Consider the following 14,196-nt stretch of genomic DNA (forward strand, 5'->3'; position numbering starts at 1 on the left):
AGCCCCGTCGGTTCAGTTCCTCCAGTTCACGCTGCCGCCATTATGTGAATCGTGGTCACGGTGGCCAGAGGGCGAGCTATGCCGTTCTTCGCCCTATGCCACGATATGAAGCTGCGCTATTCCCCAGCTCGAAACACTGCTTCCAGCGCCTTAGTTGTCCGAGGCGGCAAGGAGAATTAGCGGATCCACTCCCGAGCTGCAAGAGCCTCACGGAAGTGCGGCCATCTTGCTTGGCGCCCTCTAGCACCCCCTGAGGTTCTGCAACATTTACGTTAAAGTGGGCCCTTATGCCCTCAGAGTTATTGAAGCGGTCAAAAATGAATCAGCACGTTTGAAACTACGGAGAAGATTCCCTTTACGGAAGGGATCTAGAACTTGTACAGAGTACCACAATGAGGTTTCATTGACTTCAAATGCCATGGTTGGTGAAGGGACATTTCTATGCATCATTGCAATCCATTTCAAATACAGTGTAAAATAAAAGCTCCTAAATTGCTCTTCAACATTGCGTTGCTTACCAGGTGACAAGCACTCTAACATGGATCATGTTGCAGTGCCAAATTCACTAAAGGTGTCACCCAGCCTACTCTCAAGGAGATGTTTCACATCTACTCCAAACCAAGTATACTGAACACTTGGCAGACAAGAGTGATTTCAGACTCTAAATTTTTTATTATGTCCACTACAGCAGTTATGTTTTCCTGTAAAAAATCTAAGAATTGCTCTTTCACTCTCCTTTTCCTTTCTTTGAATGACTTTTAGTTTGTGGTTGAGCAGGTGTTTTTTCAGTGTTTATCTATTTACACTGGTGAGGGCTAATTCCCTCTCGGTGGTGTTTTATCAGTTATTATAGGTTTAAACCTAAAACCGGACAGCCTAGTAATAATGTACCCCTGTTGTCATACTGCTTGCTGCCACAGACAGTGATGAACACCAGCTCTCTCAGTGCACTTCAGACTGTTACTGAGCTCCTCATTGTCTTTTCCTCTAAATTTCCTCTGGTTGAAAACTCACAGTAGAGAGCGTGCGGCAAGAGCTCATTATGGGAGAGCCGAGCCTGGCCTGCATGCCACCATCTATACCACAAGGTTGCCTTGAATGGCGACGTACATTAAACTGTTTGCATTATGTGTTCACGTAATCCACAAGTTCGTTTATTTTTACAGTACATACTTAACATTTATTCTACAACCAGCAGATCTCTTTAATTAGAAGGAGCAATAGTCCCCTGATTTAGAAGAGGGTTGTGGAGAGGAGGTGGTGTGACTTTGTTTTGTAAAGACTAAAATATGCCCTCCTGTAGTAAAAAGGGTGTTGCACCACGTCACCTTACGGTTTCTGAGATCATATACAGGCGTTTGCCCTTCAGACGTCTTCCTCTTTTTGCTCACGAGGCTACAAGGCACCTCGCGGTATCCTCATAACGTTTTAGGTGGTACTTTAGCCCACGTGACATTATTTCTGGTGTTTATTGCACATCTTGAAATGGGGAGCCGATTGCTGATGTTCTGAAAAATAACATTAATGAAATGTTGAATGGGATCATTTCTGTGTTGCAAAGGCCTTCCTGTATACAGTGAGATTGGCTATCTTAGTGTTGCAGTAATTAGGTCAGAGGGTTGTGCCCCACACCCTCCTCCACTTCAAGGGAAGGCTCCTTGTGGAACAGTGCCAGACCACAGCAATTATGTTCTGTCCTCTTCACTCTTGTGCAGTTCACTTCTCCTGTTCTGTGTTGTGCTATTTTGTAATATGCCCTATTCTGGCCTTTGAAACACCAACATATGGAGTTCTCTAACACTTCGGTTGAAAAATGTATGTTTTTGTCCACAAATACTCATATAATAATTACATGGATGCAGAGATAACATGAGGGGAATTTACTATTGCCTCTGAAATTTGAAATATAACGTTTAAATGGCGACGCTTCCCCCCCTTCTCGTGCAAGTTAAGTTGGTGTCACCGTGTGACTCCAGTGCTACTGTCACATCTGGACAGCTCTTAAGAACAGGCATTGGAAATGCAATAGGTCTCGCATTTGTTTGATTTGGAGCTTTTGGCGTTGTAAATGGCAATGTGCTTTACCTATGGGTTATATGTATGGGGTATGTAGTTAAATTATGTGGGTCGGATTGGAATTGTTATTTGTGGAGCAGAATGAAGCATAAGGAAGGAGAGATAGGAGGTGAAGAGCAGCATCAGACACAAGGCAGGAGAGTGAGGAGAAAAGCAGGGCGAGGCACAAGGAAGGAGAGTGATGAGAAGAGGAGCGTGAGGCACACGGAAGGAGAGTGTGAAGCAGAGCAGCGTGAAGCACAAGGAAGGAGAGTTAGGAGGAGAGCAGCGTGGGGCACAAGGAAAGAGAGTGAGGAGGAGAGCAGCGTGAGACACAAGTAAGAAGAGTGAGGAGAGCAGCATGAGGCACAAGGAAGGAGAGTGAGGAGGAGAGCAGCGTGAAGCACAAGGAAGGAGAGTTAGGAGGAGAGCAGCGTGAGGCACAAGGAAAGAGAGTGAGGAGGAGAGCAGCATGAGGCACAAGGAAGAAGAGTGAGGAGGAGAGCAGGGTGAGGCACAAGGAAGAAGAGTGAGGAGGAGAGCAGCGTGAGGCACAAGGAAAGAGAGTGAGGAAGAGAGCAGCGTGAGGCACAAGGAAGAAGAGTGAAGAGAGCAGCATGAGGCACAAGGAAGGAGAGTGAGGAGGAGAGCAGCGTGAGGCACAAGGAAGAAGAGTGGGGATGAGAACAGCGTGAGGCGCAAGGAAGGAGAGTGAGGAGGAGAGCAGCGTGAAACACAAGGAAAGAGAGTGAGGAGCAGAGAAGCGTGAGGCACAAGGAAGAAGAGTGAGGATAAGAGCAGCGTGAGGCACAAGGAGGGAGAGTGAGGAGGAGAGCAGCGTGAGACACAAGTAAGAAGAGTGAGGAGAGCAGCATGAGGCACAAGGAAGGAGAGTGAGGAGGAGAGCAGCGTGAAGCACAAGGAAGGAGAGTTAGGAGGAGAGCAGCGTGAGGCACAAGGAAAGAGAGTGAGGAGGAGAGCAGCATGAGGCACAAGGAAGAAGAGTGAGGAGGAGAGCAGGGTGAGGCACAAGGAAGAAGAGTGAGGAGGAGAGCAGCGTGAGGCACAAGGAAAGAGAGTGAGGAAGAGAGCAGCGTGAGGCACAAGGAAGAAGAGTGAAGAGAGCAGCATGAGGCACAAGGAAGGAGAGTGAGGAGGAGAGCAGCGTGAGGCACAAGGAAGAAGAGTGGGGATGAGAACAGCGTGAGGCGCAAGGAAGGAGAGTGAGGAGGAGAGCAGCGTGAAACACAAGGAAAGAGAGTGAGGAGCAGAGAAGCGTGAGGCACAAGGAAGAAGAGTGAGGATAAGAGCAGCGTGAGGCACAAGGAGGGAGAGTGAGGAGGAGAGCAGCGTGAGGCGCAAGGAAGGAGAGTGAGAAGAAGAGCAAAGTGAGGCACAAGGAAGTAGAGAGCATCATGACGCACAAGGAAGGAGAGTGCAGAGAAGAGCAGCGTGAGGCGCAAGGAAGGAGAGAGAGGAGGAAAGCACCGTGAGGCACAAGGAAGAAGAGTGAGGAGGAGAGCAGCGTGAAGCACAAGGAAGGAGAGTGAGGAGGAGAGCACCATGAGGCACAAGGAAGAAGAGTGAAAAAGAGAGCAGCGTGAGGCACAAGGAAGAAGAGTGAGAAGGAGAGCAGCGTGAAGCACAAGGGGGGAGAGTGAGGAAGAGAGCAGCGTGAGGCACAAGGAAGGAGAGCGATGAGAAGAGCAGTGTAAGGCACAAAGAAGGAGAGTGAGGAGAAGAGGAGCATGAGGCACAGGAAGAAGAGTGAGGAGGAGAGCAGCGTGATGCACAAGGAAGAAGAGTGAGGAGGGGAGTAGCATGAGGCACGAGTAAGGAGAGTGAGGAGGGGAGCAGCGTGAAGCACAAGGAAGGAGAGTGAAGAGAGCAGCATGAGGCACAAGGAAGGAGAGTGAGGAGGAGAGCAGTGTGAGGCACAAGGAAGAAGAGTGAGGAGGAGAGCAGCGTGAGGCACAAGGAAGGAGACTGATGAGAAGAGGAGCATGAGGCATAATGACGGAGAGTGAGCAGGAGAAGAGCAGCATGACGCACAAGTAGGGAGAATGATGAGAAGAGGAGCATGAGGTACAAGGACGGAGAGTGAGAAGGAGAAGAGCAGCATGATGCACAAGTAAGGAGAGTGATGAGAAGAGCAGCAGGAGGCACAAAGACGGAGAGTGAGGAGGAGAGCAGCATGAAGCACAAGGAAGAAGAGTGAGGAGGAGAGCAGCGTGAGGCACAAGGAAGGAGAGTGAGGAGGAGAGCAGTGTGGGGCACAAGGAAGAAGAGTGAGGAGGAGAGAGGCATGAGGCACAAGGAAGGAGAGTGAGGATGAGAGAAGTGTGAGGCACAAGGAAAGAGAGTGATGAGAAGAGGAGCGTGAGCCACAATGACGGAGAATGAAAAGCAGAAGAGCAGCATGACACACAAGTAGGGTGACTGATGAGAAGAGCAGTAGGAGGCACAAAGAAGGAGAGTGAGGAGAAGAGTAGCGTGAGGCCCAAGGAAGGAGAGTGAGGAGGAGAGCAGCATGACGCATAAGGAATTGACTGATAAGACCACACAGACCCACTCACACACCCACTCAGATTCACACATTCAGTCACACCCACTCACAGACCTACATAGGCATTCACACAACCACTCACACAGCCATGCAGGTGTTCACAGACCCACTCACAGACCCACAGAGGTACTCACCCACAAAACCACTCCCAGACCCAAACAGCTACTCACACACTTACTCACTGATAACATCTCAAATGACATCACTTATGACATCATCCAGTGAGTGAGTTTCATATACGTTTCTGAGACTTAAAGATAGATACTAAGCTACTGCATAAGTTAAATTACTATTCTTTCTCTACTACTAATGAATGCTTCTATTTCTAATATGTGTCATCTGAGTGACTATGTCACTGTCTATATCAGTGTGTGAGTGGCTGTCTGGTTGTATGGGTGTGTGAGTGGTGTATGGATTTGTCAGTGGGTATGTGAGCGGCTGTATAGGTCTGGGAATGGGTTTGTGAGTGGCTTTCTGGGTGTGTGAGTGGCTATGTGAGAAGTTATATGGGTTTGTGGATGGTTGTATGGGTGTGTGAGTGATTGTATGGGTGTGTGAGTGTTTGTATGGGTTTATGAGAGGTTGTATGGGTGTGTGAGTATGTGTCTGAGTAGCTATGTGGGTGTGTGAGTGGTTTTAAGGGTGTGTGAATTGGTGTTGAGATGTGTGAGTGGTCGTATAGGTGTGTAAGTGGGTGTGTGAGTGGTTTTAATGGCCTGTGAGGGGTTTTGTGGGTGTGTAACTGGGTGTGTGAGTGGTTGTGTGGGTGTGTGAGTGTAGTGTGTGAGTGGTTGTACAGGTCTGTAAGTGGGTGTATGAGTAGTTCTGTGGATGATGTAATCAGTGATGTTTTCAGTGATGTAATTTGAGATACGTCATCAGTGATGTCACTGATCATGTCAATCAATCAATCAATCAAATCAGCTATATTTAAAGTAAAAATCTACAACCATAAAAGTATTCAAAAAATACAATATTATAATTTAAAAAACAGTTTTCAGATACATACAGTTTTAAAAGAAAAAGTACCAATAATTCGTAACATTCTGATTTTCATTATCAAATATACGCTTTGTGTGTGCAAAGATAGCCTATGTGCAAAAGAATGCATAATGTGCAAAATGCTGATATATAACATATGTAAAGTCTGTATGATGTACTAAGCATTTAATGTACAAAAATCAGTGTATTCATTTGATTTTACATAGCACATTACATAATAGAACTAAATACAATCGTCAGGTTTTTCATATATTAATGCACCTAGAGGGATAAATCTTTTCTTATCCTAATCGCCCTTTGTATGAAAAGTAGTACACAGTTTTTATATTATCCAAACTACATTACAAGTTAAAAGTAGGTTTGTAATGAAAAAGCCCATTAGTTAAAAATAATGGTTTTAAAACGGTTTTCCTGATATTTCTATAAAAAATACAGAACAATAAAAAATGCAAGGTAGACTGAGGGGTTTTTCCATCACACAGATAGTTTGGTCATTTATAAAACCACTTTTCCATACTAGAGAATGCTGTGATATAATGTAATGTACCAAGTCTCAGCCTTGTTCAGTCAGTCAGAAAAACTTTATTCGGTTTTTGTTCTAAAACCATAAAAGTTACATAGACATAAAAACATTTAAGTGAAAGTACATAGTTTAAAATGATAGCCATTTCCACAATTAGAATCAGGTAAATGGATAAACAAGCCTGAGGAAACAAACTTTACCCATTCGTACAATCCTGTATTTAACAGAAGCTTTTAAAAACCCTACTATAAAAAGTATACAGTCCTCTTTCAGTAGTTGCAGGATCACAAGTGCCGGGCGAACCTGTCTAAAATTCATTCTTTTTAAAATAGGAACCAGAAAGTGCTTGCGAGAAATTTCATATAATTTAAATATAAACAGGAAGTGTAGCATATCCTGCGGAGACTGTCCGTCCCAGCTGCAGGGCGCTGACAATTGACCTCTATTAAAACCCTTGGGTCTAGCGAGCAAAAGGTGAAAGAGGTTCAACCGAAACCTAGTTAACAAATATTTCTCATGTGTTGACAGAGACCCCATAAGATAAGGTTCCGTCATGGGGGTTGTCTTGAGCATTCAACATCCGGACACTAGGTTTCAACACCTCCTTAGCTTCCCTTTCCATTTTCCTTAGGGACAAATAGGCTATCTTGATCGATTCCACATCCTTCTTTATGATAACATCAGGATTGGAAAAAAAATCACCCCGCCCTATCCAATCAAAACTTTTTTTTTGATATATATCAGCCACGGGATACGAGCCGAGTTTACAAGGGACATGCACTCTCTTAGGATCAGGTAGTTGAGAGTTAGATCTTTATTCAACCAACATCTTAGCCAGAAAATCAAGGGTCGCAAAGCAAGAGCATCACTTAAATAGGGGACCCCTAGTTCCTCGTGGACCGCTAGACTAGAGGTTCCACGGGGAACACATAATAAGCGTTTCAGAAAGTCAGCAATAAAGAGGATTGCATAATATTAGCCTCTGTGTCTTTAATAAAATCCAGATTTTCTGTCCATCAAGGCTGATGAAAATCTACATTCTCCGCTATCTGGAGGGATTCTGCAACAGTGTATCCACAAATTTCACTACCATAGGAAGCTATGGCCTGGCTTTTGGCATGGTACGCTTTCAACATAGCTCCTGTTGGTTTCTTCCCTACTTTAGATGCAAAATTAAAAATTGCTGAGTTAACCCGGGCCAGATCCCCTTTTTTCTTCAGTATTAAGGGGTCCCATTTAAGCTGGTCATCAAAACGGATCCCTAAGTAAGAGAATACATTCGTGCGGGGGATCTTGGAGGGGCCTACACTAAATTGGAAGCTCTGTTTCGACGGTTGCCCCACTTTCATGACGTAGGACTTGGAATTATTGAATGCCAGGTCCCGATCAGTCATGAATCTGGAGAAAGTGGTTAAAAGAGATTGCAAACCCAGTTCGGTCCTAGATATGAGGACGGCGTCGTCCGCATTTAGCAGGACGGGAATACCTCGCCATCCTACACAGGGGTAGTCAACTCCAGTTGCCCTTAATGCACTATCCAGTTCGTTAATATAAAAATTAAATAAAAAAGGTGCCAGAATGCAGCCTTGCCGGACTCCCTTCTTGATCTCAAAATCCCTTGTGACCTGCAAATCCTTCGAAAACCTAACATTGGCTTTAGTTGACATATGCAGGTCCTCGAGGAAATTGACGATACTGTTCTCCACCCCCATTGCCCTCATGGACTGCCACAGCTTGTCCCTGTTGACACAGTCAAACGCAGATGACAAGTCCATGAAGGCAAGATGGATAGTTCTGGGGCCCGCAACAGTATATTTGCTCATTATCATAAATAGATTGAGACTGAGCAACGGTGGAACGTCCCGGCCGGAAACCATACTGGACGTCCGACAAGATCTGATGGTCCTCTGCCCAAGTTGATCATCTCTGTAAGAGGACCCGTCCTACCACTTTAACCACTGAGTCAATAAGCGAAATTGGTCTGTAACAGTGGGTACTAGTTCTGTTGCCCTTTTTAAAAACAGGAACTATAGTAGAAGATGCCCAAGACTGGGGACAACCATTCTTTGCCGCAGCGTTAAAAACTGATTCCAATATCGGCGCCCAAAAGGAGGGGTCCGACTTGAATAAATCTGGGGGGATCCTATCAGGGCAAGGCGCTTTACCAATAGATAATCCTGTGATGCCTTCCAGGATCTCACCCCTTTCAAATGTTATTACTAGGTCCTTGCTGTCCTGGGGTTCTCTACAATTAAGCTCAAGCGGGCATTCAAACGTAGATTTAAAATGAAGTACCCACTCCTCCTCAGTGATGTGCGAGTCAAGGCACCCCCCCCCCCTTCCTGGCCAAACTGGGGCCTATTCACAACACTCCAGAACCTTGAACTGTTTCTAAGAGTGCTGGAGTCAATCAGCTCCTTCCATGTTTTTTCCTTCAAAGCTCCCTTCCGTTTGGCCAGGGCTAACTTGTATTCCCTACGACAGGCACAAACATCAGATTGGATTCTAGGTTTAGCTGACAAGACTTCCCTCAACCTCTAGGCTGCCTTAGAGCAGTGGGAATCAAACCCTCTGGGACCAGGCGAGGTGTTTCCTCTGGCTGGAGCACACAACAATTCGGCCACTTTTTGCGTTATTGACTCAAATGCGCCAAGAATCTCATCTGGGAGGGACTTCTCCGTTGTACATAGTGACAATTCATGGGCACAGTCTAGTTTTACCTTATTATAAAATCTTTCTGGGGATACCTGGGACCATTTTAGTCTACACTTCCCATCTGTTAGTCTCAGTACGCCCTTGCTCGGAGAATCCCCGAATATTACTGATAGTGGACCTGTCATGTGAACTGTTAAGGACTAAATTCACTTTCTACAATATTAAAATCATTAAAAAAAGATTGCAAAGGAGACGAAATTTAAATAAAGTCAATAAAAGACCGCCTCAAGTGCCCTTTGAAAGTTGGCACCGGGAACTTAGTGCGCGGGTCAGTTAAGGACATCATAGCCACCATATCCAATTCGTTTAACATGATATTCAGCAGTTCCCCTTGAGCATGATGTTCAAAATTAAAACCCTTCGTACGAGGGCAGCCCAGCTCAGAGATGCAAGATGTTGTTGGATTACCAAAGGGATGTATATTGAAGTCACCAGAAACCAAAAGGTTGTGAAGACTAGGGCCCAAAGATTGTTTTATAGTTGCTCCCAGGGCAGTAATATTACAGGCCTCGTGTGGACAGGTCAATGAGTCGTAAAAGTTAACAATTCCCCAGCTAATATCCCCCCTTTTGGCTGACAAAGCCAGTATTCCTGGGTGTGTAGTTAGTATCACCTGTAACTTACAATCAATAGCCACGGAAATATATGTGACTAGACCACCCTTTGGTCTTCCACTCACAGATGGTCTGGCCGGAACCAAAAAGGCCTTATAGCCTTCCAGGAATAGATCGCAATCCATAGACCACGTTTCCTGGAGGCTAATTACTGTGAATTGCTTCACATAACACACCCACTGTGGGTCCTGGAGCTTATTTGCCAACCCTGCAATATTCCAGGATAGGAAGTTGTTAGATCTCACAACTGGGTGCCCCACAGCTACCTCCCCTGGAGACTGGAGAGGTGCAACCGACTCAGGCCCAGGTGGTATAGGGCCCCTCAGTCAATCACATTCCTCCATGCCGGTTAAAACAGCAAATCTGTTGTTTGATGCCAATGTGTGGGCGGTACCAAACTGCCTATCTAATTCTGGCGGTGGTTGGACCATAGAAATGGGCTGTTGTCTAGGAACTGGTCTATTTATGCTCCCACTCGGTGGGGTACCCTAGGGCCATTTACAGACATGTCCCAGTAGGGGACTGGCTTGTAAAAGTAGCACAAGGGTAAAGCCTTGATGACAGATCCTGCTAAGGGGGTGAGGCTGAGGTCCCTAGAAAGAATACGGCCCACGGTGAAGGGGTTTATCAAAATTTATGATGACACAATCGCCTGTCCGCTGTTTGCGTGAGCTCCCAATCCAACTGACCCTACGTGCCATGAGGATGTTTTTAGATACATGGGCGCCCAGGGTGGTATTATATGTAAGCCAATAGTTTAATTTATTTAACAGCTGCCCATAATCTTCACTCACCGCGTTGGGGAGGGGGGATACACTCCCCCGAACCACAACATATGGAGTGGATTCGGGTGGAAGGTCAATGGTTGGGAGATTAGATTTCTGAAGGACCCTGCCCTCTGGCCTCCTGTCCCCATGAGGCACTGGGGACCCTGCTCCTATAGATGACTGCTGTGTGGTTACTGGGGTATCTACACTGGTGGGCCTAGTACTGTTGGAACTATTCTTGTCTAGCACCTCACTATTTACTGCTGGCCTCACACTAGGAGCTACCCCTGCTCCTTTCCTCCCAGCACTTTCACCCTCAGTGGCTGTTTGGTCTTTGGTCGCATTTGTGCTAGCTGCCGGGATAGCCGGCGGATTACAAACAGCCATCCTTTCTAATTTAGATAACCTATCTTCTACTAAACTTATTTTTTGAAAGATAGGGTCTAATAAGGTAGACAACATGGTTTCAAGCCTACCCCAAAAATTGCCCTCCTGCATGCTATCAGTTGGCGGCCCTGCCGTAGTCTGATTCGTGAAGATAAGATTTCCCTCTATACCCACACTTGTAGTAGGAACAGCAAATTCTTTCCTTCCAGATGTGCCCTGTACAGATTTATTTGATTTCGTAGCTCCCCGGCTCTTCCTTTTTACAGCGGGGGATTCGTTGATACAATTTGATTTCGATTTTGCTTTCTGCCCTCTAGTTGTGGCTTTGAATTTAACAGGGCTGTACTCCTGCTCCAAGGATGAGCAGGAAACAAAATTAATCAGTGTTACTGGGACAACAGGTGGAGACTGACTCAGCCGAGATGGAGATACATCCTGGTTGGACATCGGCAGAGTGTCAGGGAAAGCAGGAGTTAAGGAAAGTCTGCCTTGCGGAGGGAGGGCTCAAGGGATAGCCTACGTTCAGTCAATTTTATTTCGTTAATGAGGGCAGATTCGGCCCTCATTATGAAGGCGTCTAAAGTTCTAGCCACACTTTTCCCCAGGTTTGGTTTCCGCTTATTCACGATTAGCAGCTTCTGGACACACAGGGTTATTTACTCAAATCCCATTTAAAGTGCAAATTCGCTTTTGAAGGCAAAGTGGCTAGTGCCTTATACAATGTGCAAAATACAGGACAATACTGGGGCACAAGCTACAGAAGTAACAAATGTAAAAAACTCCTCAGGACTTTATATATAAAAAAGTGCTAGATACTTATACAGTAAATGGCAACCAGATTAATAAAAACAGTTAATCACAATGAGGGCGCTAAAGTGCAACGTGCAGAACGTGATCCTGGCTCATGGAACAAAGAATAAGCCGGGTTTAGTCTAAGTGGTGTAATCACACCTTGTCCGTCAGGGCAGAGTACGTTGAGGATATGCGAATAGCAATACAACCCCTGAACTGACAGCCATCTGGAATGACGATTATACCACGAAGCGAACAGTACCTGCAAGCAAACTCCAAAACCAGCACGGGGCCCTCAGTTGCGGATGAAAGGGGGATGGTCCTGCCCTGCCTCTTCCTGGCGATGACGGGCGCGGGAAGGGCCCACCCTTGGCCTGGGCTTGGCCCACGCACCGCCCGCACGCGTCCCGCGCTGCGGGAGGGCAGCAGCGCTAATGAAGGGGCTGAAGGCGCAGATCTGATGCTGTTTTCCTGCGCCGGGCAGGGGCTGCTGGGAGTTGAAGGCCGTTCCCCTCACGGCAAAGGAAAACGCCGATGTCGCCCAAGCCGTTCCCCTCACGGCGGTGCAAAGGATTCTCTAGCCATTCCCCGCACGGCGGAGCAAAGAACTCTCGGGCCGTTCCCCTCACGGCAGGTTGCAAGCGCCAGTAAGCTCAGCCTTGTTAAATAAAATCTATGCTGAAAATTTCTTACCACGACTAAGTATGTTGGTATACCCACCACGAAGAGGATTTCACAGTAAGCGATAACACTTTGTTTTCGACTTGCATCTTCCATTCTATCACAATCCTTGGCAGTATTATATCATGTCCATGTCATAAGTGATGTAATATGTGAGGTCATAAGCAGTGCATTGCAGGGGCCACACACACACACACACACACACACACACCCACACACGTACACACACACACATAAATATATATATATATATATATATATCAGTCAAGGTACACATGCACAAATATATGGAATGAAGTATGTAAAAGGTAATCTTATCTATACATATGCCCTTTCCTTCATGATTTTGTAGTAGATGACATTTTACAATACTTTTTGTAGGTCGATATTTACAAGACAACATTCTGGTAAAATACGAATGTGGTTATGTGGCCAAGATGATTTGTTAAGAGTGAAAGTAAACCAATGAATTGTTGTACATTCAAAAATAACTTCACAAAACACTCAATTGAAGTTACTTTGTGTTGCATCTTCTGCCCTAACCAAAAAACTGTTTCATTTAGGAAAAAGGCAGGGCCTGATTCACAAAGGTAAATTTACACTTTTGTATTAGTTTACTATTTTTTTGGTATTCACCAACTACGAGTTTAATTTTATTAATAGTAATTTTATGACTTTGCAGACTCCGCCAGCCCTATCTTTTAATGTGTGGAGTACTCCACTCCTTACAGTGGAGTACTCCACACATGGAGTGGCTCTGCTGTCGCAAAATTACCATTAGTCAAATTAAGCTCATAGTTTGTGAATACCAAAAAATAGTATACTTACACAACAGTGAAAGTTTACCTTTGTGAATCAGGCCCGGAATAAAGAGTCCCCCTTTCCCCGACTCCAGCTTTTCTATGCAAGCCTAGTAAACGATCCTTTCTCAAAGTTAAGAGGGTTCTGTTGGTTAACCTCCTCTCTCTGACGAGCTAGAGATCCCAGGCTTGATACACACACTCTGGGTGTACTCTTATAAGTCTAGGCTGTTCTTCTTCTTCAGTGCAGGTGCAGAGGGAGGGATTTCTGAATCCTGGTACTTCATTGTGCCTAGGGTATTGTTTTCATGAATGTCACAACTCTGTCATTGATTCTCTTCTTACAGATTTCTCCTGCTGATATTGTATAGCCTCTGTGTGCTTTATAGAGCTGTGTTCAAGTTTTAGCAATTTTCCAGTTATTGTTTTTGTATTTTCTTCCTGATGCTTTCAGCTGCTTGTTGATAATTTCAGGCTGGATTATTCATTGGGAAAGGAATCAAGACAACAAAAGCGAGCGCCGAGAATCCGAGAGAGTATCTGACAATTGATAATGCCAGGTGAGCGAATGACACTGAGAAACTGAAAGACTTTAATATTGTAGGGTGGGTGTGACGCACTGTAAGCATCATACTGATGGTCCATTTGTTGGGATTCACAATAAATCATAGATTTCCAATGGCTTGTAAAGTCAACATGCCGATTTTGTACATAACAACGACTTACAACTGTTTCAGTATCATTTTCATGTAAGCTGCAGCTATTGTTTCCAATAATATTAGTGCTAATCAGCCTAGTTGTACAGTTCAATAAATACTTGTTCCCCCTTTTCTCACTTATATAATTTTCATTCCTTAATTGGTGTGTGTGTTTCCAAGTGTATTGGTACCTCTAGGTTTTCTCAGAAAAATAAATTTCTGCTCACTAATGGATTTGTGGAAAAAAACAGAATTGCTCACGTGTAAATGGCAACTTAACACAGATAATGACAAATTAAAGTTTGTTGTGTGAAAGTGTAAGATTCATCAATATTCATGTAATATAAGAGTAATGAGACTCAGTGAAGGCAGATTAAGGGCACACCAATACAGAAAATTATGCCCACGGACAGGCTCTGGCGCAAGTAATCGACTCAAACTTCCTCCCAAAGCGCTCTTCTGCAAGACAGGAGTTAGCCATAAGATCACAAGGTACACATAAACAAATGTTTTCAGAATTGCTGTACCAGAAGACCATCTCAAGTGTGACACATGGGGTCATGCAGAGGAAAGATTAAGGAGGATGAAACTTTACA

The 14,196-nt window shown here is 45.0% G+C and overlaps 2 protein-coding genes across 4 annotated transcripts in view; both read left to right on the top strand.

Moving 5' to 3' along the window:
• Window positions 1-14,196, top strand: part of LOC146860776 (cell surface hyaluronidase-like) — a 665,184-nt gene that overhangs the window by 251,399 nt on the left and 399,589 nt on the right. For all 3 annotated transcript variants that reach the window (XR_014978861.1, XM_085644718.1, XM_085644719.1), the window contains exon 13: window positions 13,377-13,462. Coding sequence is in view for 2 of the 3 variants with exons in the window: in XM_085644718.1 (XP_085500844.1) it covers window positions 13,377-13,462 (86 nt within the window). In the remaining variant the exon portion in view is untranslated. The remainder of the gene's footprint in view (window positions 1-13,376; window positions 13,463-14,196) is intronic.
• Window positions 1-14,196, top strand: part of CEMIP (cell migration inducing hyaluronidase 1) — a 908,751-nt gene that overhangs the window by 85,314 nt on the left and 809,241 nt on the right. The gene's annotated exons all lie outside the window — the stretch shown is intronic.

This window comes from Triturus cristatus, chromosome 3_1, assembly GCF_964204655.1.
Source record: "Triturus cristatus chromosome 3_1, aTriCri1.1, whole genome shotgun sequence".
NCBI classification, from domain to species: domain Eukaryota; kingdom Metazoa; phylum Chordata; class Amphibia; order Caudata; family Salamandridae; genus Triturus; species Triturus cristatus.